At 37.9% G+C, this 27,308-nt stretch overlaps 1 protein-coding gene across 1 annotated transcript; it reads right to left on the reverse strand.

Annotated features, from left to right (window-relative positions):
• Nucleotides 1-366: 366 nt before the first annotated feature.
• Nucleotides 367-26,266, reverse strand: CTSS (cathepsin S). The gene is made up of 8 exons (XM_020912135.2): nt 26,149-26,266; nt 25,070-25,196; nt 20,997-21,119; nt 19,968-20,117; nt 15,916-16,143; nt 14,447-14,612; nt 13,062-13,164; nt 367-805 (listed from the first exon to the last, which is right to left on the reverse strand). Exons 2-8 carry the CDS (start codon nt 25,193-25,195, stop codon nt 706-708), a joined length of 996 nt encoding a protein of 331 aa, XP_020767794.2. The 5' UTR covers nt 25,196; nt 26,149-26,266; the 3' UTR covers nt 367-705.
• Nucleotides 26,267-27,308: the final 1,042 nt, after the last annotated feature.

Genomic DNA, 27,308 nt, shown 5'->3' on the forward strand with positions numbered 1-27,308 from the left:
GCATTATTTTAAAGAAATGCAGTTTATTTATTCAGGTTGACTTTTTGCCCCCAAAAGGTACTGGCCAAATTGCTAATGACTAGGTAAAATTAATTTGAATTAGTATATTTATTGATCAATAGAATAATTCTTACAAAGTGCTTGAAAATAGATTGTCTCCTTAGCATTTGTCTTCTTTGACATCACCGATTTTAAAGTATTTACTGATCCTTTTATGTGCAAAGATACAATCTGAGGACATTAATAATCTAATAGTTTCTTCCATAAAGTTGCCATAGCACATCACCAGCATATTACAATTTATATTCTCATAACAGATTATAATAGTTACTTAAGAATAAAAGAGAATGGTATGTGGTAATGATACAGAGTTGAAAAGATATATATTTATTAAGCATCTATATGCCATCAAGTTTCAACAGCATATTAGGGAACTTAAAAGGACAAATAAGAGTGATAAACATGACAGATTGTCTTAGTTGACTTTCATACAATTATATCTACTGTACATTATTAATTTACTTAGTAAACTTTTCCCCAAGATCTGCAAAGCTAAAAAAAGTAGATGAATCAAACTATACTTTCTGTTAGTACAGTAAATATAAATTGATCATATCATACTTATTTCTACAGTTACAGCAGGTAAAATTAAATTGTGAGAAAGTGTTTCTTTTTTCTTGAATTGTTATAAAACAAAGAGGTCCTCTAGATTTCTGGGTAAGAAGGATAACTAGCAATCCCACAGTGATTTCCACTATTTCTTGCCATCCGTATATATCCTTGGTCACCAAAGTTGAGGCCCCAGCTTTAGAAAAAGAAGTAACACAAAATTACAAATGAATATAATCAAATCACATTATCAATTTTCAGTCTTAGATTGCTTTTCTCCTAAAGTGATTATACAAGAGAACCTATAAAGCAAAATTAGAACAACATAATATATAATAATTTCCCCAGTGCTTTCAGGCAATTTTCAAAGGATGGTTTGATAGGTTTTAATGCTATATTGATGAATAGATTAATACCTAATTTAATACCTAGGAAAATAATATGTTTCATCACAAACATATATAAATCTTCCTGTTTCCGCAGAGAATGAGTTTTATTATCTTTTCCAAGGCCCCATCTTGAAGTATTTTTGTATAATAGGATTATAGGTGATGATTTCCTATCAAACTTCAATTTCTTCAGAGTGTCATGTAGAAACATTTTGAGAGACCACTATGGAAAAGGCATAGGACAGGGGTTCTCTAAAAGAGTAGCTCTCAAACACCTTTTTGAAGTGGAGCTAAGACTTGTTCACAGTTAAAGCTGTAAAAAAAAATGGAATATGCTACCTTGGGAGGAGATGAGCTCCGTGGCACTGGAAGTGTTCAATAAGAGGTTTACATAACTTGTTAGAGATGTTGCTAGAGGGGGAATTTCTGGGTCAGATAAAGGTTAGAGGAGATCAATAGCTCATGACTTCAACATTTCATGGACTTTAAGAATTTCAAAAACTTTTGCAGATTGACATAAAGTTACCAGTTTTTAAATTAGCAAGTACTAAACATTAAAAAGAAAAACTTTATTATCACCATCATATTGTAAAAGAAAGGAAATTTTAACACCAAAAACAAAACTTAAGGGGACATAATCTCTAATCTAAGGATAGTCCTTTGAATCAAATAAATTTAGATTTATGAAAGAGTCACCAAAATATTTTTTTCTCCCTTTATCACATACTAGTGAAAAAACTGACAAAATCCTTGCATGGGAAATGACTTGTGAGGTTCTTTATTATTCTGAGATTTTATAATAATATAATTATACAGATAATTATAATAATATGAGGCAGGATTCATACTCTGTATGAACTGTGCTATAACTAGCATACAAATAAGAGCATAAAATACTGTGATTTTATTTGAAGAGCAGCAAGAAATTCAGTTGAAAGGAAAATTAAACGTCCTTAGGAAACCAGTGGGAAAAGAAGATAGAAGGTTGGTTTGGGGCCATGTTGTACAGAGCATAGAACAGCAGACTGAGGAATCTGTTTAAGTCCCTAGGCAAAGGGAAGTTGTTGCAAATTTTTGCTCAGGACTCAAAGGAAGGTTGTGTTTTTGCCTGTAGTGGAGAAATTAAGACATGCTGGCTTATTGGAAAAAGACAAGTGGCATAAAAAGTATGCCACTTTAAAGTGGCTGTTCTTCAATAGGCCTTAAATGTTCTATGTATCAGCCATTCACTGGACAATCTTCAGGTATTATTTCTTTCTCTCTCGTACCATTTAACACAGTTGTCTACTCTTACCTTAGGGTTCCCTTGTGGCTCAGCTGGTAAAGAATCTGCCTGCAATGCGGGAGACCTGGGTTCGATTGCTGGGTTGGGAAGAACCCTTGGAGAAAGGAAAGGCTACCCACTCCATTATTCTGGCCTAGAGAATTCCATGGACTGTATAGTCCATGGGGTCACAAGAAGTAGGACACAACTGTGATTTTCACTTTCACTACTCTCACCTCACTTCTCTCTTGGCTTTAAAATACTACTGTATCCTGATTTTCTCTTCTCTCTCTGATCACTCTTTCTTAAACTCTCTTATGGGTTTTTTTTTTTTTTTTTTTTGCCTCACCACAGGCTTCTCTGGTGGCTCAGTGGTAAAGAGTCTGCCTGCCAAAGCAGGAGATGCAGGAGACACAGGTTTGATCCCTGGGTCAGGAAGATCCTCTGGAGTAGGAAATGGCAACCCACTCCAGTATTCTTGCCTGTGAAATCCCATGGACACAGAAGCCTGGAGGGCTACAGTCCAAAGGGTCCCAAAGAGTCGGAGACGTCTAAGCAACTGAGCACCCACGTCATACACATGGCTTGGAGGATCTTAGTTCTCTGATCAAGGATTCAACCAGGTCCCTGAAGTGAAAACACCAAGTCCTAACCACTGGACTTCCAGAGAACTCACTGGGCTCCTTTTTTGATTCCTTTCATTTATTGCCATTCCCCTTTACAATTCTTGAATGCCTCCCTAACACCTTGAGAATAAAATCCAAACTCCACTGTCACCTCTCATCAATGGAGGCAGGTTTTTCAGTATCAATTTCGTTAAGCAAAAGCAATAATAAACTCTGGCTAAGCTATTATTAGTATCAATAGCCACCACTTATTGAGCACTTACTCTGTGCTAAGTAGCTTAACATATATTATCTCATTTAATCATCATCCTATGAGGTAGGTATTATCTTCTTTTTACGAAAGAAAAAAACAGGCAGAGGTAAAGTGGCTTGCCCAAAGTCATGCAGGTGGTTAACTGCAAAGCAAGGGTTCAAATCTAGGCTTTTATGCCAAAGCCTACACTAACTTTTAAACTACCCTTTTTTCTACATTCTTCCTGTGAGTGAGGTAGTATAGGGAATGAAATTCAAACCAGAACATCCAGGATCTTTTTACTGCCTAAAAAATAGGTAAAAATTTTAGATAAACTGAGTTTAGACCTAAGTTCTGGTAATGAAAATTGAGTGGAGGCTCTTATGACTAGTAATATGAACTTAGTCAGTGAGATCAAGCTGTCCCTGATCCCATTCAATATCCAATTCAATTCAGTCCCAGTCCCAGAGAAGGTCAACTGGCCCAACTTTGTAGAACATCCCAGACCTCTTTTTGGCTGAGTACTGCTAACTCTGCTTTTAAAAATACAACTGATTAAAAACCTCAAGCTAGATAAATATTTGAGGACAAATTCTCGTCTTCAGAACTGTGCAAGATCAGTTCCAAATGTTCATTCCAGTTCTTACCAAGTTGTTCACTTTTATTAACTCTATAGACCTTTCACTCAAACTGTTCAACTTTGGGCAAGTTTCTTAATTCTCTCAGAATTGGGAGCTTCCTATTCTGTGCTTCGGGGATAAAGTGCCTATCTCATAGATTACCTTAAAAATTAAATAAGAAAATGTATTTAAAGTGCTTGCACAGTGTCTGTAGTAAATGCTCAACAAGTAGAGATGGCTATTTTTGTTTTTATCCAAGTATAAGCCCATCTGATTGGACTCAAAGGGGATTCCATCCCCTTTAAAAATATGTAGTGCTTTTCCTAGGGTGACTAACAGTTCCATTTTGCCTAGGATTGTCCTGGTTTTAAAAATAAAGTCCTGTGGACTTCCCTGGTGGTGCAGTGGATAAGAATCCACTGACCAACGCAGAGGACATGGGTTTGATCCCTGGTCTTGGAATATTCCACATGCTACAGAGCAGCTAAGCCTGTGTGCTGCAACTACTGAAGCTCAGGTGCCCTAGAGCCTGTGCTCCACAAAAGAAGGCACTGCAGTGAGAACCCTGCACACCGCAAGGAAGAGCGGCCCCCGCTCACGGCAAGCAGAGAGAGCCCGCGTAAAGCAGCGAAGACCCAGCACAGCCAAACATGAAATAAAGAAGTAATAATGAAGACATAGCATTTAAAAAATAATAAAGTCTTGTGGCCTGGGTCTTGTGGTCTTAGTTGGTAACAAAACAGGGTGTTTGGTCCCTCTACTTTCTCCCTGCATATTACAGACACTAACTTATCAGAAATTCCTTCTAAAATATATGCCAATTTCCTTTCTAACAAATTACAGCCTTGAACTTTCTAGGCTGTGCCAGACACTATTCTAGGCATTAGGATTATGGAGGTAAACAAGGTAGACAGTCTTTTTAAAGCCTATATACATTCTACAGGGGAAACATACAATAACCAAAGAAATATGTAATATGGTGTAAGTACTATAAAGAACCTGGAGAAGGGAATGGCTACCAACTCCAGCATTCTTGCCTAAAGAATTCCATCAACAGACGAGACTGGTGGGCTATAGTCCATAGGGTTCCAAAGAGTTGGACATGACTGAGTGACTAAAACTGTCACCTTCTTTCAGTATAAAGAAAAATAAATGGTAAGGGGATGCAGAGTGTTGGGAGTCAGGGCTATATTTTATTTATTTTTTTATTTTATTCTTTGGCTGTGCCACATAGCTTGCAGGACCTTAGTTCCCTGGCCAGGTATCAAACGTGGGCCAGAAGTGAAAGCACTGAGTCCTAACCCCTGGGATGCCATGGAATTCCCCAGGGCTACATTTTAGATAGCATAGCCAGAGAATGCTTATCTGAGGAAATATTTGAGCAAAGACCTAAGTAAAGTGAAGGTACAAGTGATGCAAAGACCTGGGAAAAGAGCTGGGAATACTCTTGGTATGTCTGAGAAACAGCAACAAGTCTAATGTATCCAAAGCTGAGTGAGAGAGGAGAAATGAGTTGGAGAGGTGGTTGGAGAGGCAGGTTGAGACCAGATAATGTCATGCTTTACTTATCATGGGTTTTATTTCGAGTGTGAAGGAAGCCATGAGAGGGGTTAGAGTAGAAGAGTAATAAAATCTGTTTTTTTATTTAAAAAAGATCATTTGGGCTACTATGTAGAGGATTGACTATAGGCAAAAGAGAGGGAAAGTGACTATCCGTTGGGAGATTACTGCAGTAGACCCAAAGAGATGTGCAGTGGCTTGAACTAGAGTGGTAACAGTAGCGCTATTGAGAAGTAATAAGATTTGGGGTAATTTAGTGATGGTAGAAAGGACAGGATTTGCTGATAGATTAGATGTAGGGTATCATATGAAGAAAGAAAAGATGGCTCTAAGGTTTGGCCTGGACTAAATGCTGTTGGCATTTACCAAGATGGAGGAAATTGGGGCAGTAGCAGGGGGTCAAGTGTTCTATTTTGAACATGTTAAATTAAAGAGGTCTAGAGACACACAGGTGGAGAGGTCAAATGGCAGACAGTTGGACATGGAGTCTAACACTCAAGTTATAAAGGTAAGAGTCCCCAGCACATACATGATGTTTAAAACCATAAGACTAAATGAGATCACCTAAGGAGTGAGCTGAGAGAGATGGGGAACTAAGGTCTAATGTTTAGAAGTAAGAAGTGAAAAAAGGAACTAAGGAACTCAAGAGACTGTGAAGTAGAGTAGGAGGAAAGCCAGAAGAATGCAGTCCTCTGCAAGTTAAAGTGTTTCAGAATGGAGAGAGAAATTATACATCAAATGTTAAGAGGGCAGGTAAGATGAGACTTGAAAACTGTTTAATGAGGCAAGATGGAGGTAAGTGGCAATCTGGGCAAGAGTGATTTCAGTGAAGTGGTGTAATAAATATCTGTCTTGAGTTATAAATCAATAAGCACATTCTTAATCTCAATATATAGAAATTTCTAAGAAAAATCACTAGGTTAAAACTTTTTTCTTTTTAAATCTTATTTCAGCCTTTGATTCCATTGAGAAGAGGCAGTATGTATGAATTTAATATAGATTCTTATAGTGTTTCATGTAAAACATGTACCCTAACTCTACATTAAAAGTTAGGATCTCTTGAAAGATCAGATAAGTTTTCAGTGAGGGAAAATGGAGTATTCTTTTTTTTTCTAGCTTCTATTTTAATAACTTAAGGATAAACAGGAGTCATTTCTGTACCCACTCCCAACCCACTCCATCAACTTACTGTATTACCTGGAGGCCCACCTATTTCACAACTGTTTATCTTAGAGAGGTCACCAGGTATCCTGGGTACTTAGTTTTTGGTGTATATGTCTACATGAGTGTGTGTATGTGAATACGTGTGTGTTTCACACATGTATGTGTGTGTGAATAAAGATCTATTGGGCACATAGTTAATACCTTTAATTTTTTCCTCAGGTCAAAGTTGTCTTATGCCCAATAACTGTGGAGCCTTCATTTCTCATTGATCTGCATATTAAATAAAACTCCTCCCTTTTTTTGCAAAGACAATCTTGGTCCATCTTGAGGGCAGTCTGACCAAATGTGTCCTTGTCAGGCTCCTAAATTTTTCTAAGTCCTTGGCAGTTGTATCTCTAGTTCAGCTAGCTTTCTAAATTTATAGATCTGCCCATCATTGGCAACATAGACTATCCAAATAACTAAGGATCTTCTTAGGTAGTTTAACTTCAAAAGTCTCTAGTGCCTAATATTTAGGGAGATGTCCCTGAAGAAATATGTAGTTCATCATTCTTCACTTACACACTCTAGTTTTATTCCTAGATTCAGTCAAACCATCAGAGGGTTTATAATCAGGTATTTTGCATTATTTTGGCTCCCATAAAATAATTTTTACTCAAGTATGTTTTGGTATTAAGTCATTTACCTATATTGCTAGACATTATGAAAGCATTCTGTAAAACTTACAACTGCATTTACATTGGGATATTGCTGAAGGCATAGTTTTCTGTATCAGGTCATATTCTCTTAATAAAGATTTAAAGGAGGAATAATAAAAATAATAATAACTATGATTTATTATACACATTCTGTGTCAGATACTATGTGATAAATGTTTTACATACATTATCTTGCTTAATCCTTAAAGTAATCTTGAGACTATTATTCCCATTTTACAAATGGGAAAACAGAAATTTATTCAAGATATTAAATAAGATGTTAAATAACCTGCCTAAGGTCACACAGACAGTAAAGGAGCTAGGATTCTAAGTAAGGTCTCCCTGACTTCAAAGTTAAAGCTTTTATTTATTATGCTATACTGTATTATAAAAAGGAGCTAAATACTCATGTCCAGAAAGGGCGAAAAATTCAGGGACATAGAACAGTGTTATATACATACCAAAAAGAGTAAGTAGAAACAAAAGGAAGATTTAAAAAAAAGAAGAGGCCAATTAGAGGAAGACTCCACATTCTTTTACTGAAGGTTAACTTGGTATCATTGGAAATCACTTAGAATCTAACCTTTCAGGAGAGCATTAAGAACAAGTTTGATGATATTAAGACAGCTTTGTTTGAGTCAACCTCTGTGGAGCCTGGCATTCATGATCATGTCCAATCAGTCTTTGTTGGGCCAGCAATTGTTGTGGTTGGTCATAACTTCTTCCATTCCTATCTCACATCTCTTTCCAACAGGCTGCAGTTCTCTCAACTCATTTACTTTCTCTCAGTTCTGGACTTTGGCACATTAACCTTCCTCTGTTCTGATTACCCTTCTTCATCTGGCTATTTCTTTCTCCTCCTTCAAGATTCAGTCAAATAATCTGGCTAAAAGGCCATCCTAGACTCCCCAGGCTAGGCCAGGTACTCTTCTGTGCTTCCACTGAAATGGATGCATACCCCCATCTTAGCATTTATTACATACTATTGGGATGGTCACCTGTATCTGCCTGTTTCCTTGACTCTACATTTTACAGCATGAGTATCTTGAAGGATTTTTTCTTTTTTTTAAATTTTTTAAAGTCACCCAGTCGTGTCTGACTCTTTGCAACCCCATTGACTCTAGAGTCCATGGAATTTTCCAGGCCAGAATACTGGAGTGGGTAGCCTTTCTCTTCTCCAGGGGACTCTTCCCAACCTAGGAATTGATCTGGTGTCTCCTGCATTGCAGGGGGATTCTTTACCAATTGAACTATCAGGGAAGCCTCCCCCCCGCCCCCCCCCAAAAAACTTGAAAGGCTGTATTTTTCATTGTTTAACACTATACTTGGTTCATGGTCAGTTCTCAATATATGTTTGTTGAATCAATGTATGAAATGAAGATGTAAACAGGAGCAAGAGACTATTCTACCACTGAGGAGTTTATATTTTAGTGAATGGAGAATGATTTTTAGAAATAGCTATAACAGAAGCTACAATTTGCTAAATGCTATAATAGAATTCACAAAGCATTGCTAGAGCTTAGAAGTTAGAGAAACAATTCTGAGTTAATGAATGGGGTATGGAAGAGATAAAATTCAGGGTAGGTTTTGAAGAATAAATAGAATTTTAATAAGTTTTTTAATTTTAAAAATAATAAGTGGTTTGTTAAAGATGATTTCAAAAGTACATAAAGGGAGACAAAGACAACCTTTTTAGTTTTTGCTGTGCCACAAGGCATTTGGGATCCCAGTGTTTTCCTTGGCCGTGCGTGGCATGTGGGATCTTAGTTCCCTGACCAGGGTTGGAACCCACATCCCTTGTAGGGGAAGCATGGAGTCTTAACTCACTGGACTGCCAGGGAAGTCCCCAAGACAACCATCATTAACATTTGGTATAATTCTTTCTGGTCCTTTAATATAATGTATATCAGAGAAATGAGCTATAAACTTATTACTTATACTGAACATAAATATTGTATTTATATGCATTTTCCCATTTAAACATATATTCCAAGTATTTTATTCAGTTATTGATAATTATCTCAATAAATATAATTTCTAATACATGGGCTGATCATATCATAAATTATTTAATACTACCTATATTTAGGTATTCCTGGTTGCTTACTAGTTTTCACTATTAAAGGAAAAAAAATGCTACATTCACATAAATCAGGTATGAAGTTTTCCCAAAATTCAGGATTATTTTCTTCATATACATTCCAAGAAATGGAAATAATTGGATGAAGAATATGAACAGTTAGAAAGTTCTTGATTCATATTGTCAAACTGCTTTCAAGAAGGATTGTAAAAATTTTACAATCCTTCCACCAGAATGTATGAGGGTGCCCATTTGATCACAGACAGTGGCGTTTCTATAGGCAGCAATGGGTTTTAAGGGCATTTTAGAAAGATGAAATGGCCTAAGTAACAAATGAGAAATAGCTAAGTGTCTCTACATTTAGGGAATGATGAGAAAGTGGTTCACTGTGGCCAGAGTGTGAGTATGGGTACATGAAAATATAGTGGAAGAAATGTCTAGAAGGCTATGTTTAAAGTCACTTGGTGGAGACCCTTGAATGACTGGCCAGAAGTTTAGACTTTATTTTGATGAAAATGGTAGACTATTTAGAATTTTGACCATAGGTTTGGATGATATATATTTTAAGAAGATATTTACATAGCTGAGTGAGAACTGAATCTGAATTAGATAATGTCATTAGCAAAGGAAAAGAGAAAACCCATATAAAGTATGATCAGAAACCTGAAGCACAGGGCCGTGGGTTTAGGGAGAGAAGGAAGAGCACAAGATGATACCGTGGCTTTGATAATCTGAAGATGATAATGTATTACTAAAAATAGAGAATAATTTTCCCTTGAGCTTATTCTAAAATCTAGACATATCATGATGTATTGTATTTTGCTGTTCTAATTCTCGAGGGGGCTGTGAGCTCTTACAGAATAGGATAACTTCTTACTAATTTTTCTATTTCCAAGGCCTAGAATCTGTCTATCTCATTGTAAGCTGCCCAGTAAATGCTTATTAAATTAGCAAGTTTTTGAGAAGAGGTTTTGAATTAAAACTCTAAAAGATGTATGATCTTCGAGAAGAAACTTCAGTAGAGAAGAGAATTTAGCATACCTACTGTAGGGAGTAAATAAGATATATAGAAGTGAAAGTATTGCTCCATTTTAAAAAGCCATCACTGCTTGGACCCAAGCTGATTAGTGCTGTGAATAGCTTTTAAATGAACCAAGATGTTAATCACTTCAACTATTTCCCAAAGGGCCAAGCAAAGACTACCATCTTCTTTGTGAGCCACAAGGTAGAAAAGGTAGAAAAGTACCTTTTTGTTTATTTATGATTTGTAGACTATGTATTTTCCATATAGATCTGAGGGCTGCCAGGGGCTGAATTATCTAACTTAAATGCAGAGTACATCATGCAAAATGCTAGGCTGGATGAAGCACAAGTTGGAGTCATGATTGCCAGCAGAAATATCAATAACCTCAGATATGCAGATGACACCACCCTTATGGCAGAAAGTGAATAGGAAATAAAGAGCCTCTTGAGGAAAGTGAAAGAGGAGAGTGAAAAATCTGACTTAAAACTCAACATTCAAAAAACTAAGATAATGGCATCTGGTCCCATCACTTCATGGCAAATAGATGGAAAAACAAGGGAAACAGTGACAGATTTTATTTTCCTGGGTTCCAAAATCAGTGCAGATGGTGACTGCAGCCATGAAATTAAAAGACACTTGCTCCTTGAAAGAAAAACTATGACAAACTTAGACAGCATATTAAAAAGCAGAGACTTTGCCAACAAAGGTCTGTCTAGTCAAAGCCATGGTTTTTCCAGTAGTCATGTATGGATATGAGAGTTGGACCATAAAGAAAGCTGAGTGCTAAAGAATTGATGCTTTTGAACTATGGTGTTGGAGAAGACTGCTAATGCATGTATTAATGGGCTGTTGGGTGCCACATACTGTGCTAAGGATTCAAAGATACAACATAAGCTCTGCCCCAGAGGCATATACAGAATACTGGGGTGAGAGTTAGGTGAATGAACAACTTAAATATATTGTGTACAATACTCTAGAATGCAAAGGACATTTTATTTGAAAAGGAAAAAAAAAAAAAAAGACATTTTGCCCAGCCAAGGATTTAGGGAAAACTTTCTGATATAGATAATGACTAAGCTGGTTTTGAAGGAAAAGGAGGAATAAACCAAGTGAGAAAAAGGGATATTGCAGGCAGAGGGACCAAAACAAACAAGATATGAAGACACTGAAGATAAAATGATATGGATAGGAACTGTAACTGTGTATGTTTCAACAAACTAGAATGAAAAGTGTGAGACAAAGTGCCAGAAACTGAGGCTGACAGACAGGTAGGGACCAAACACAGGTGACTTGTCTCTTCTACTAGGGAACAGTCATCTCACATGGACTGGTTCTAAGAGACAAAATTCCAAACTTATAATCTAGACAAACCAGATTGAAAGTAGTATAAAGGACACATTTAAGAGTAAAGGAGACCTGGGTATAAATTCTGAAAAAGCAAAAACACTAATTCAAAAAGATACATGCACCCTAATATTCATAGCAGCATATTTTCAGTTGCCAAGACATGGAAACCACTGAAATGCCCATCAACAGATGATTCCTGTGTGGTGTTGGTAGTAAATAACCTGTCTTGCCAATGCAGGAGACCAGAGAGATGTGGGTTTGATCCATAGGTTGGGAAGACCCCTTGGAGGAGGAAGTGGTAACCCACTCTAGTTTTCTTGCCTGGAGAATCCCATGGACAGAGAAGCTGGGCGGGCTACAGTCCATAGTGCCTCAAGGAGTGGGACACGACTGAAGCAACTTAGCAATCAAGAATATATGTATAATGGAATACTGCTGCTAAATCACTTCAGTCGTGTCCGACTCTGTGTGACCTCATAGACGGCTGCCCACTAGGCTCCTCTGTCCCTGGGATTTTCCAGGCAGGAGTACTGGAGTGGGTTGCCATTTCCTTCTCCGATGCATGAAAGTGAAAAGTGAAAGTGAAGTCGCACAGCCGTGCCCGACTCTTAGCGACCCTACGGACTGCAGCCTACCAAGCTCCTCCGTCCATGGGGTTTTCCAGGCAAGAGTACTGGAATGGGTTGCCATTGCCTTCTCTATAATGGAATACTACTTAACCATAAAAAAGAATGAAATTTTATCATTTGCCACAACATGGGTAGACTTGGAGGACATTATGCTGAATGAAATAAGTTAGAGAAAAATAAATACTATATGATATCACTTATATGTGTAATCTAAAAAATACAGTAAACAAATGAGTATAACATAAAAGAAGCAGACTCACAGATTTGAAAACAAAGCAGTGGTTCCCAGTGGGGATGTGGGGGGAGTGGGTGGTACTAACTATTGGGTGTAAGATCGACTCAAGGATGTATTACCCAAACTGGGGAATATAGCTGATAGTTTGTAAAAACTATAAATGGAAAGTAACTTCTAAAAATTGCACAAAATAATTTTTAATTAAAAAAATTTTTTTTTTTTTAATAAAGGAGACCAGCTAGAAAGCTACAGGGATAGACCAGGCAAGAGATGTCTGAACTAGAGCAATAAATAGAAGAAGTGGAGAGGGAGCAGGATCAAGAACAGACATGACATAAAATTAATTTGACTTATTGCTTGATTAGATCTGGAGGATCTAAGACAAATTCGTAGTATCTAATGGGGTAACTATGTTGTGTTGTGTTGCCTTTGAGTGAGATGGGAAGCTCTGAGAAGGAACAAAATGGTGGGGAGGGTACTGGGTTCCCTGGACATATTAAGTTTGGAGAAATTAAGATACAGAGAAGTGTATGTGTCCAGATATCAATTTTAATTAAATATACATTAAAGGATGAGTACCTTACCTGTTTTTCACAAGCCAGTAGTCTTTCCCATTAAGGTTACCATAGCCAACCACTAGTACACCATGATTCACAGTCTGAGTACAGGACGGGTCATAGTAGACACCTGAGAATAACATATGGGTAAAGAAAAAGAGTAAGTGGTGTGTGACACTATCTTATTAGCCTGTTTTGGATATATGTGAGGAACATATACTCTTCTGTTTAAACTATTTAGAGTTCATGATTCTTTGCCATCAATGCTATAGTTGTCACAACTGGGTTTTTCTGTTGTTTGCATTTTGGTTTCACAAAGTTTGGCATCAAGTTAATCGCAGTTCCCTCAGAAAGCTCCTTTGATGAACTGCCACCTTTTTCCAGTTAAGAAAAAATGACTTATTTGGCTGCGTTGTATACCAGTTGTGGCCCATGGGATCTTTTGTTGGGTCATACACCCTCTAGTTGTGGTTCATGGGCTTAGTTGCTCCACAGCATGTGTGATCTTAATTCCCCCACCAGGGATCAAACCCATGTCTTCTGCATGGCAAGGAAGATTCTTAACCACTGAACCACCGGGGAAGATCCCTAATGTTTTTTTAACTTATATTGTTGTATTTCTTTGTATATATTCCTAAATTGTTATGCATTTTCATCCTTTACTGAATTAAATGATCATTAAGGTGAGGCTTTAAAACAAGATGATAACCTTCTAGTTTGTTTAATATGATGTTCTGTGTTTAGTGGGCGGCCCCCTTGTACTCTGCTGGGCTGCACCTACACGCCACAGTGGACCGGAAGGCTAGGTGCTCAGGCTCTGGACTCAGGCAGCATGGTTTCTCATCCCAGCTGACCACCTGCAGACTGTATGACTTTAGGTAGGTTAACCTGTCTAAGACTTGTTTTTTTCATCTGTAAATAGGGTTTTTATAAAGATTAAGGGGCTTCCCAAGTGATACTAGTGGTAAAGAATCCGCCTGCCAATGCAGGACACGCAAGAGATACAAGTTCAATCCCTGGGTCAGGAAGATCCCCTGTTGGAGGAAATGGCACCTTACTCTAGCATTCTGGCCTGGAAAATCCCAAGGACAGAGGAGCCTGGCAGGCTATAGTTCATGGGATTGCAAAGAGTCGGACAAGACTGAGCAACCAAGCACACATGGGGATTAAATGAGATAATGTGCAGAAAGAACTTAGCATAGGACTTGGCATGCAGTCTTAGTAAATTTTTTCCAGTCTTACTTTACTAATTAGAACCGGGTGTAAAAATATGTATATGAAGTGAAATGAGATGGAGGATTCTGTTTAACCTAATCTAGGCATTCAGAAGCAGAGAGATGGGAAAGGAGAACATTCTTTCCTCCGGTGCGAGGGCAGTATAAAGCACGAGGGTAATCTCTCTGGGTTTTTACCAGTTTTGTAGAAGAAGAAAGAAGAGTGCTTCGCATCTATAGCAACAGACACAGGTCCTTTATTGGCCACAGCTTCTTTTAAGGCCTCTTCGCTGCCGAAGGGAAGCTCAATATACCTTGAACACGTGGCAGCTCGATTTTTTACATCATACCGGCACCTTCCATCCTGTGGGGAAAGGATAAGTCAGATAAAGAAGTGGACTTCAACTTCCATTATAAATTGACGGTATCCTAAGTCTGCATTGCAAATAGGTTTTCTTTTCTCATTCGTCCTTTCAAGTATCTAAGACACTTTCTTATTTAAAAAAAAAAGAAATATAAAATCTTCCAAATCATAATAGCTCTACGTTTCACCAGTAACAGAGGAAATATAGAACTATTCTATTGCTTTAAATTGTGAACATCTTCATGTGTACAAAAGTTGCCAGGGTAAAGTCTCTCAGACTCTAGGTGGATTGTTAGGGAAATACTACATTAAGACTCTAGACTAGAGCTTTAAAATCTTTTTGATGGTATAATGCCTGGAAGGTGATCTGCAGATTAAATACTGGTTTGCCTGTTTAGTTGCTAAGCTGTGGCTGACTCTTTTGTGACCCCATGGACTATAGGTGACAGCTCCTCTGTCCACGGGGTTTTCCAGGCAAGAATACTGGAGTGGGTTGCCTTTCCCTCCTCCAGGGGATCTTCCTGACCCCATGTCTCCTGCACTGACAGGCAGATTCTTTACCACTAAGCTACCAGGGAAGCCCAAATATTGGTTTAAAAATACCTTATCTCGAGTGAGAAAGGGGAAGTTGCAAATTCATGTTTGTTGTGTATACAACTAGGTTTTATTTTTTTTTATTTTTTATTTTGTTTTTACAACTAGGTTTTAAAAATGCCTTATAGGAAAAAGAACTTGAAAGAAATAAACCAAAATAATAGTGGTTAAGGTAGGAGGGTTTGAATGATATTTTTATCTTTTCTAAATTTTCTGTCATATCATTTAACAAAATGTGTGTGAGACTTGGGAGGCAGAGGAGGGCATTATTTAGCTTTTTAGTAAGGTAGAAGAATTGCGTGGTTGATGATCTGAGAATAAGGTTAAGCACAGGAATCTGCAGGACAAAAAAGTTTAAATACCAGGCAGATATACAAAGAATTTTAAGGAAGGTTTGCTGAAAATCCATTTTTAAGCATGAACTCCACCTGCTTGTTTTAAATTATTGTGCCACTGATAAATTAAAAAGTCTGCTGCATAAGAAAGAGAACTCTTGAGAATTTAAGAATTCTTGATTGAGGTTCATTCTCCTCTCTCTCTCACATTCTCATACTCTCTCTCTCTCTCTCTCACACACACACACACACACACACACACACCACGCAGCACTGCTTCTCAAGCACTTGGCTTGGTGATAAGTTTGGTATAGTGAGTTGGAGGGATAACATAAGGTCAAGGGGCAGCACAAAAAGTTAACTTGCGGGCACACCATGGCTTTGTAGGGATAGGAAGCGTCTGAATCGATGCCATTGTTGTCAATGATATATTGGAAAGCCTCTGTCATGAAGCCGCCATTGCAGCCTTTATTCCCATATTTTACAGTTGAGCAATCCACCAGGTTCTGTGCACTCAGAGACACCAACTTTCCTGTTTTCAGCTTCACTTGTGCTTCCAGGGCTCCCACAGCACTGAAAGCCCAACAAGCACCACAAGCACCCTACAACAGAGACAAAGTCACAAGGGCAATCATAGTTAGTAAGGATGGCTTCCATAATGCAAACTGGGAAACTCCCAACATGTCAGCACTTCTATCAGTTCAGGAAGAGCTCCCCCTCTATGGTTTCCCCTCCCCTTAGACCATGGCAATGAAGATCGAACACTTGATTATTCTCTGGAACAAGGTCTAACTTTAATAAATATTTATGAATGGCTGATCTCACAGCATAATTGCCATATTCAAATATGTTAAGAAAGAGTATTTACTGAACATGTACCAAATACCAGCTATTTTCACCCCATAAAAGGGGAGATAGATGCCAACAGTAAAGGGATTTTTGAGAGGAACTAGGATGATTCCCTTGACCTAAAACACCCTTTCTTCTGCCAAATGTTGCCTGAAAGATAAGACTAGCATTTTTTTGGACATTTTTAGCTTTAGAATTTTTTTGATCATAAGTTATTTTACTGGGAAGCATAAATAGAAAAACAGAAAGCTGCTTTAGTTTAAAAAGGTGCAGAGGGGCCAGAGCCACATCATAACTGCATTCCCTCTCCTCCTCTCATTCCACTTGGCTGTCTATTGGAAGGAAGCAAATTCAGTCTGCTTTTGGTTAAAGTAAAATCACCCACTGAAATGCAAGCACTCAGAGAAAGGAGCTCATTAAATTATTAATATTTATAGTGAACACTTAGATGGGCAGTTATTGGATCTTCTCAAACTTTTAGAGAATTCCACTAAGAAACTCAAAACTAGTTGAAAGAAAAATATCTAGATGGAAAAGACTTATGAGATTAGCAGTATCATTCGTTTCCTAATTTTTATATTTTTCTTTGGTCACAGGCTTGGGACAGCTTCACAGGACATTGATTCTTCTCCCTTATCCTGACCTCCAAGGTGATATATGTGTTTTATCCTTGCGTGCTAAGTTGCTTCAGTCGTGTCTGACTCTTTGCAACCCTCTGGACTGTAGCCTGCAAGGCTCCTCTGTCCATGGGATTCTCCAGGCAAGAATACTGAAGTGGATTACCATGCTCATCTCCAGGGGATCTTTCCAACCTAGGGATTGAACCCGCATCTTTTGTGTCTCCTGCAATGGCAGGCAGGTTCGTTACCACTAGCACCGCCACCTAGGAAGCCTTTTATCCTTCGGGTCAGTTCAGTTGGGTTCAGTCGCTTAGTCGTGTCCAACTCTTTGCGACTCCATGAATCGCAGCACACCAGGCCTCCCTGTCCATCACCAACTCCCGGAGTTTACCCAAGCTCATGTCCATCGAGTCAGTGATGCCATCCAGCCATCTCATCTCCTGTCGTCCCCTTCTCCTCCTGCCCCCAACCCCTCCCAGCATCAGGGTCTTTTCCAATGAGTCAACTATTCGCATGAGGTGGCCAAAATATTGGAGTTTCAGCTTCAGCATCAGTCCTTCCAATGAACACTCAGGACTGATCTCCTTTAGGATGGAATGGTTGGATCTCCTTGCAGTCCAAGTGACTCTCAGGAGTCTTCTCCAACACCACAGTTCAAAAGCATCAATTCTTCAGTGCTCAGCTTTCTTTATAGTCCAACTCTCACACCCATACATGACCACTGGAAAAACCATAGCTTTGACTAGACGGACCTTTGTTGGCAAAGTAATGTCTCTGCTTTTTAATATGCCATCTAGATTGGTCATAACTTTCCTTCCAAGGAGTAACCATCTTTTAATTTCATGGCTGCAATCACCATCTGCAGTGATTTTGGAGCCCAGAAAAATAAAGTCTGTTTCCACTGTTTCCCCATCTATTTCCCATGAAGTGATGGGACCAGATGTCATGATCTTAGCTTTCTAAATGTTGAGCTTTAAGCCAACTTTTTCACTTTCCTCTTTCACTTTCATCAAGAGGCTTTTTAGTTCCTCTTCACTTTCTGCCATAAGGGTGGTGTCATCTGCATATCTGAGGTTATTGATATTTTTCCCGGCAATCTTGATTCCAGCTTGTGCTTCTTCCAGCCCAGCGTTTCTCATGATGTACTCTGCATATAAGATAAATAAGCAGGGTGACAATATACAGCCTTGAGGTATTCCTTTTCCTATTTGGAACCAGTCTGTTGTTCCACATCCAGTTCTAACTGTTGCTTCCTAACCTGCATATAGGTTTCTCAAGAGGCAGGTCAGGTGGTCTGGTATTCCCATCTCTTTCAGAATTTTCCACAGTTTATTGTGATCCACACAGTCAAAGGCTTTGACATAGTCAATAAAGCAGAAATAGATGTTTTTCTGGAACTCTCTTGCTTTTTCGATGATCCAGCAGATGTTGGCAATTTGATCTCTGGTTCCTCTGCCTTTCCTAAAATCACCTTGAATATCTGGAAGTTCATGGTTCACATATTGCTGAAGCCTGACTTGGAGAATTTTGAGCATTACTTTACTAGTGTGTGAGATGAGTGCAATTGTGTGGTAGTTCGAGCATTCTTTGGCATTGCCTTTCTTTGGGATTGGGATGAAAACTGACCTTCTCCAGTTCTGTGGCCACTGCTGAGTTTTCCAAATTTGCTGGCAGCACTTTCACAGCATCATCTTTTAGGATTTGAAATAGTTAAACTGGAATTCCATCACAGCCACTAGCTTTGTTCATAGTGATGCTTTCTAAGGCTCACTTGACTTCACATTCCAGGGTGTCTGACTCTAGGTGAGTGATCACACCGTCGTGATTATCTGGGTCGTGGAGATCTTTTTTGTACAGTTCTGTGTATTCTTGCCACCTCTTCTTAATATCTTCTGCTTCTGTTAGGTACATACGATTTCTGTCCTTTATTAAGCCCATCTTTGCATGCAATGTTCCCTTGGTACCCCTAATTTTCTTGAAGAGATCTCTAGTCTTTCCCATTCTGTTGTTTTCCTCTTATTTCTTTGCACTGATCACTGAGGAAGGCTTTCTTATCTCTCCTAGCTATTCTTTGGAACTCTGCATTCAAATGGGAATATCTTTCCTTTTCTCCTTTGCTTTTCACTTCCCTTCTTTCACACCTATTTGTAAGGACTCCTCAGACAGCCATTTTGCTTTTTTGCATTTCTTTTCCATGGGGATGGTCTTGATTCCTGTCTCCTGTACAATGTCATGAACCTCCGTCCATAGTTCATCAGGCACTCTGTCTATCAGATCTAGTCCCTTAAATCTATTTCTCACTTCCACTGTATAATCATAAGGGATTTGATTTAGGTCATACCTGAATGGTCTAGTTATCCCTAATTAGTTTAGGATTTTTGTAGCTTTTTTTTTAATAAGCAAATTAAAGGAAATTAAAAAAATATAGGGACACATTTATAAAGCCCATATTTCTTATCTTAGCAATGTAAGCCTAGTCAAAACTAACTTGACTGGTACAATTTACTGGTCACATTTAGCTTTAGTTATTTCCTCTCTATCAATCCTGAAATTCCTAAGTGAGATGGAGGAATAAACTTTTTGATTGAAATTTTCTCACACATATGATACTATTTCTCAAGTAAATGAATGGTGAAGGGTCCAGTGCAGTTGATGGATAGTAAGAACACTAAAAGTCTTTCTTAAAGACCCATTTGCTAAGTTCACAGTTTTTTGCTTAGTCAAATATGACTCTAACTGTTGGTATTCTCAGCACTATGGGAAATAAAAAAAGTATGATGTGTGGTCCAGGCTCCTCAGAAGGTCATAGTGTAGTTGGGAAGATAAGAATAGCAAACATATTTAGAAAATAACCTAAGGGACTATGAGAGTCACTGATAAATGATATAGCTAGACTAAATATTTAAGGAAGAGAGACCTCTACCTGACGTACAGAGACCTAAGATGATAATACTCACCTGGTATTTCACTTCAGTAACACACCCCTTCTCTCTCCAGTCCATAGAATCAGGCAATTTCTGATTAGGATTTGACTTGTAAGTGACATTTCTTGGCCATTGGCTGGGAACTCTCAAGGAACTCATCAAAGATATCACTTCTTCACTGGTCTACAAAGGTATACACATATGTCCTTTCACTTATATCCTTCTGGTCAATATCCTGAAAATTATAACTGTGAATATATCTAACAACTGAGAAAAACTAGTGGTAGTTGTGATTAACATAGGTAACTATCTGGTAGGTGAATTATCCAGGTCTCTTTAGTCCTACACTTTGCCGTTAGCATCCCAGTCAGACATTGGGAAGGAGAAGAAGAAAAGATAAAAAACTAAAAGCTATAGAGAGGCCTATTTTTCTTTCAAAGCAGGGCAGAATTTTATAAGAAGGGTTCTCTAAAAAGTGGACTAAACTGGTTTTGCTTATGAGAAAGAACTGTATAAGATTCCTGCATTTAATCCAGTTAGGGTGTTCCCTTCCAAGGGGTACCATGATTCTTAATTTGGCCACAGTGAAAATTTTTTCTAAGATAGAGCAGAGTCTAATAACTAATGAAAGGTTACTTTATATTAATGCCCACACTCCCCCATTAAGAAAACAGGTGGACCATATTAAATTATCAGTTTAGATTTACATAAGTATGGTGACGTATTCTAAAATGTTGTGAGTAGTCTTTAGGCAATATTTTCTAGAATTCATAAAAGTAAAATTACTGGTGGTCTGTGAGTTTAAAATATTCCCCTAAAAAAACACCTAAAACAAACAAAAATAAAAATAAAATATTCCCCTAAAGAAGGGATATATTAAGGAAAGTGGTCACAGTGTAGATCAATAAGCAATCTGTAAATTCTTATGTCCTTAAATTCTATTTTCTAATTTTATGTTCATATACATATAAAACATTCCTTTGTTGTTTACCTTCAAATTGCCTTTGGGGAGACAGAAATCCAGTTTACCCAAAGATGAATATAGGATTATAATTTACCTACCATGTCTCCCAGGTGGTTCATGCCTAGATCATACGAATGCATTCCCATTGAATGTTCCAGATTGTGAAGCATAATAGTTTTTAGATTCTTTTCCCAGATGAGACGCCGTGCTACTTCCTCATTCTAAAATAAAAAAGATCAGCCATTAAAAAGAATTCATTTGAATCACTTCTAATGAGATGGATGAAACTGGAGCCCATTATACAGAGCGAAGTAAGCCAGAAAGATAAAGACCATTACAGTATACTAACACATATATATGGACTTTAGAAAGATGGTAACGATAACCCTATATGCAAAACAGAAAAAGAGACTCAGATGTATGGAACAGACTTGTGGACTCTGGGAGAAGGCGAGGGTGGGATGTTTCAGGAGAACAGCATTGAAACATGTGTATTATCTAGGGTGAAACGGATAACCAGCTCAGGTTGGGTACATGAGACAAGTGCTCTGGCCTGGTGCACTGGGAAGACCCAGAGGGATCGGGTGGAGAGGGAGATGGGAGGGGGGACTGGGATGGGGAATACATGTAAATCCATGGCTAATTCATATCAATGTATAACAAAAACTACTGTAATGGTGTAAAGTAATTAGCCTCCAACTAATAAAAAAAAAAAAAAAAAAAAAAAATAAAAAATAAAAAAAAATAAAAAAAAAAAAAAAAAAAAAAATAAAATAAAAAAGAAACGTCATTATACTGAATCCTGCACAAATGTGTTCAATAATGAAAATATACATATTATGAAGCATTCCATTAAATGTGGATCTGTCTGGGAGCATGCAAATAAATGAATATGAATAAATAAATGTAACTGGGAAAAATTGCACACCAATCTTAACTCTTCCTCATAATTGCTGTCTTGGTGATTAATATCATTTTAGATATGTACAATGAACTTCCTCAATATGCTAGAAAGTTTTTTTTTTTTTTTTTAGAAATTGCACTACAATATTGTAAAGTAATTAGCCTCCAACTAATAAAAATAAATGGGGAAAAATAAAAGAAATTGCAATTTGTTGAAGTACATTCTTTGTAAGTGGTAAACTCACTTAATCATTATAAGCCTTCTAAAACATCTTTTAAAATATATATATATATATAATTGATTATTTATTTATTTAGCTGCACTCTGTCTTAGGTCTTAGAAGATCCTGTAGGATCTTTGTTAGAGCATGTGGGATCTTTAGTTATGGCATGTGGGATCCAGTTCCCTGACCAGGGATCGAACTGGAGCCCACTGCATTGGGAGCAGGGAGTCTTAGCCACTGGACCACCAGGGAAGTCCCTACCCTCACTCTTGAAAAATAGTTTAGTCTGATTATAAATTTATAGCTGTTTCTCTTCAGTTATTTGAAGGTATTTCTGAATTGCCTTCTGGTATCTATTATTGTAGATTAGAGGTCTATTGTCAGTCTAATTGTTGTAATGTTTCTAACTTTGGTAACTTACACGATTTTCTTTTTCTCTTTGATATTTTGCAGCTTCACTACATGTTTGTGGATATGGGTTTCTTTATTTTCCTCTGTGTAGTATTTTTTATTGAAAAGCTCTTTTGACTAGAGGATTCAGGAACATTCTTTTTTCCGTATCTGGAAAATTCTCAACCAGTATCTCTTCAAATATTGCTTCTGCATCATCATTCCATCAGATGGATTTGGAGCCTCAAACTTTCTTTAATCTCTCTCTTTTTTTTTTCCATTTATTTTTATTAGTCGGAGGCTAATTACTTTACAACATTGCAGTGGTTTTTGTCATACATTGAAATGAATTAGCCATGGATTTATTTACATGTATTCCCCATCCCGGTCCCCGCTCCCACCTCCCTCTCCACCCGATCCCTCTGGGTCTTCCCAGTGCACCAGGCCCGAGCACTTGTCTCATGCATCCAGCCTGGGCTGGTGATCTGTTTCACCCTAGATAATATATCTTTAATCTCTTTTACCCGCATTTTCATAGCTTTCCCATTTTATTTTTGTGTGCGGTCTTCTTGGTGGATGCCAGATCTGATTCTATCCAGCTCTTTCCAGTTTGGAGTTTACCCCTTTTATTGAGTTCTTATTTCAATGACTTTTTTTTTTCATTTCTGAGGTTTCTAATTGGATTTCTAATACATTTCACAATTTCTTTTTCATTCATGTAAATATCATTCCATTATTCATACTTTTAAAAACAAGTTTGGTCCTATTATCTTAATTTTATCCAGCATAAATTCATATTCAGGCTATTGATTTCCTTGCCCTCCAGGAGCTTAATTTACATAGAATGCAATATACATGGTGCCTCTTAGAATTGCTGACCCTCACCTCCACCCACAAAGCCATAGTTTACAACAAGCCATAGCCCAGTGAACAGTCAGCAACAACTCTTTTCTCCCTAATTTCATTGAGTGTTAGAACCCAGGCCTAAGCACTGGTTCTAGGCAGTAAGTCTAGGTAGTAAGTCTAAGCAGTCCCTCTGCCTTCAAGCAAGATTTTACTGTTATCCTAGTAAAAGACATATACAGATATACTTCCAAACCACTAGAGTGAACAATAAAATAAAGATAAATCTAATGAAGTACAGGAAAGGGAAAAAAAAGAGGAGAACTGTGAGATAGATCTTAATAGTGGAGTGCTAATCAAAAGTCACTTTCACTCCTCCTGATGGACTAGAGTCATTAAAAAGTAAGATAACATTCATTTAACTAGATAGTGGTGCTAATTGCACATCTAACTGTGGTTAACATGGAAATTAGAGGCCTGAAATTCCCTCATAAAGGGGAAAGGGTGAGGGTGAAATTCATCACTACTAAGAAAACAACTCAGGGCATTTTTATACAAAAATCATACATCAAATAAATAAATTTATACATAATCTTTGCTTACAAACTCATATATTATAGTTTTAGGAGGAGAAGGAAATGGCAACCCACTCCAATATTCTTGCCTGTAGAATCCCATGGACAGAGGAGCCTGGCAGGCTACAGTCCATTGGGTAGCAAGAGTCGGATACAACTTGGCGACTAAATCATCATAGTTTTAGGACTTAGTTATTTGAAGCACCAGGGCTAAGTATTAAACTCAATCAAGAAGTATGTCTAGAAATAAAAACAAAAGCACAAAGTGGGAAGTGAGAGTCAAGACATAACATCTGCCATTGCTTCTCTGTGCCAGGGACTGACAGCAGGTCTTTTAGTTCCTCAAACGTGCACTCTTTCCCTCTTGGCCTGGGACCTTCCTATCTGAGGTCTTCCCTGACCATACTGTCACATGTGTAAGATAATCACTCCCAACCCCTCACAGCCATCACCCAAGACCCTCCTCCAACCCCCTAAGTCTTTTTTTATTTTTTCCACTGTTTGCATCACATTGTTGTTCAATGGCTAAGTCATGTCCAGATCTGTGCGATCCCATGTACTGCAGCACGCCAGGCTTCCCTGTTCTTCACTATCTCCCTGAGTTTGCTGAAACTCATCGCCATTATATATCTGCTTATTTATTTGTTTCCTATTTCTCCTTTTAGAATATAAGTGCCCTAAAAATAGGAAATTTTTGTTTCCTGATGAAATTCTAGTGCCAAGAACAGAATCTGGCAAGAAAATGAGTGTGTAACATTTATTGAAGACACTGCTTGTCAAAGTATATAGGGGAGGGACTTCCCTGGTGGTCCAGTGGTGAAGATTCCATGCTCCCAGTGCAGGGGGTGGGGGTGGGGCAGAGTTCGATCCCTAGTCAGAGACCTAGATCACATATGCTGCAACTAAGAGTTCACATCCTGCAAGTAAGGCCTGGTGATAGTCATTCGGTTGTGTCCGACTCTTTGTGACCCCATTAACTGTAGCCTGCCAGGCTCCTATACTATCCATGGAATTTTCCAGGCAAGAATACTGGAATGAGTTGCCATTCCCTTCTCCAAGAGATCTTCCTAACTCAGGGGTTGAACCCGGGTCTCCTGCTTTATAGGTGCATTCTTTACCATGTGAGCCACCTGGGAAGCCCCCAAATCTGGTGCAGTCAAATAAATAAAAATTTTTTTAAAAGAACATGTAGGGTATTTGAGTAAAAGCAAACTGCTCAAATGGCAGCCCATCTACCTTTTCTTTGTATTGTTTCCCATAGGTTTTCTTCCAGAGATCCCAGTGATGATCCAGAGTGGGGTCTCTGTGCACTTGTGCCATTGCAGACGAGCCCAGCAGGAGTGCCCACACCAGCCATTTCATTCTGTTAAAGGAAAGATGACATAGGAAGACTCAACATTAGCTGCATCTAATGTGACCGTACTTTTTTCTCCACAACAAGAAGCAATGCAGAGTCTGTCAAATAGACAGAATGTTACAAATCAGAATCATGCAGGAAACTTTCTGGATTATATAGTGACAATGAGTAACTGCAGGTTTTTGTCTGCAATGCCACTTCCAATTCTAAATAGCATTTGATTTTCAAAAAATTTCCTGATATCTGGTAAACCAAATTTACATCCAAATTTGGGAGGATGTGGAGATGAGGGAAGCAGGGACTTTACAGGATTTGACAACAAATCTGATCAAGGGAAATCCTCTTTTCTCTGTTCCAAAATACTAATAATATTTAAGAAGAACGCAAAACTTTGAAAAAATCAGTTTATCTTGGCAATTTTTGAATACACAAGCTCTTCTTAACTGGTTCATTCAAATATCCACAACTGTCAGAGGTAGTTAAAAGACAACTCCTATGTACTACTTTCACATCCTTGGATCATTTTACCTTTTTGTCCCTAAAAATCAAAATATCTGCTTGAAAAGAAGTGTTAACTACTTTTGAAAATGTAAATTCTCTACTTAATACAAAGAGACTGTAACAGAAATTCAGTGACTAACTCCCTCAAACTGGATTCTACTTTCTTTTCCACTTCTTTTAAATACAAAACAGCTGTATTTTTAACCATATAAATCTTCAAATTATAGTCCAAAGAAAGCTATGTGTTAGCCTCAGGATTTAGATATTCAAGCCGACACTGAACTTTTCAAAAATGGGATTCTTTTTAGTCAAAAAAATAAGAGGCAAACTGAGCGACAATGATTGTTTAGTTTACTTCCTGAAAGAAACGATGCAAAACCTGGCAGGCAGAGCAAGCTAAAAACACCAATGAAAGGTTTAAGGACCAAGCAGGAGAAAAAGAACAGACAGTACATACGTGATAGACCAAGCAGGTGCTCCCAAACTAAGAATGTTGATGGTGGGCTCTCTCCAAAGCTTTCAAAGGCAGCAGTGAGACTTAGCTAAAGTGACTTTAAAAAGAAATTGGAACTTGTCACATGAGGCATCCACAATGAGGAAGTGAACTTTCATTTCAGTTTCATTTAAAATCTAAGTAAGTGTGCCACCTCTAGCTCTCTCACTATGGTTTTGGAGACAAAGTGGGTACAGTAAACCAACAAAAAAGAGCCCCCAGTAAAAGAGATCAATAGAACAAACTCAGCAAAATAACATGAGTACAAGTTTACCCTTCAAACTCTCATCATTTTTATTATTCAATTTACCTAAAAACAGCAACTTTCAGATGGAAATTTTTAGTTATGAAGAGATTAGGATTAAGCTCCTGAACTCCTAGTTTCCTCCATGATTTCTTAGGAAAAACTGCTTTATTCTTTTTAACGCAACTCATCCATGATCTACTGTTGTCTAAATCTCACCCAGATGAGAATTCCCATTTATACATGGGTCAGTTTCTGAGCTCACTAATACATTCTCTTTCCTATTGCCCCTTCAATAACACAGGGTTTTAATTCAAATAGCTTTGAATATGTTTTGATGTCTAACAGGGTAGGTCACTCTTATGTTTATTCTTCTTTATCGAAGTTGTCTTAATGTTTTGTGCCTGTTAACTTTTCCACATGAGTTTTAAAAATCAGTTTATCAAGCTTTCTGAAAATTTGTCAGAGTGTTTATTTAAATTGATATTTATATTGAATTACTATATATATCATGAGTGAGTGAGTGTGTTAGTTGCTCAGTCTTGTCTGACTCTTTGTGACCCCAAGAATGGGGGCCCACCAGGCTCCTCTGTCCATGGGATTTCCCAGGCAAGAAAACTGGAGTGGGTTGCCATTCCCTTCTCCAGGGGATCTTCCCCACCCAGGGATCAAACCTGGGTCTCCAGCATTGCAAGTAGACTTTACCATCTGAGCCACTAGAGAAGACATATGTATCATAAATACGTTCAATACACATATTATAAATTTGTGGAGACTCAAGATCATTACAATGTTGAATATTCTTATCTGCAGTAGACATTTTCATGCCTATGGTTATTTTTTATTTAAAAATTTTACTGGAGTATAATTGCTTCACAAT

This window comes from Odocoileus virginianus, chromosome 5, assembly GCF_023699985.2.
Source record: "Odocoileus virginianus isolate 20LAN1187 ecotype Illinois chromosome 5, Ovbor_1.2, whole genome shotgun sequence".
In the NCBI taxonomy this organism is placed as follows: Eukaryota; Metazoa; Chordata; class Mammalia; order Artiodactyla; family Cervidae; genus Odocoileus; species Odocoileus virginianus.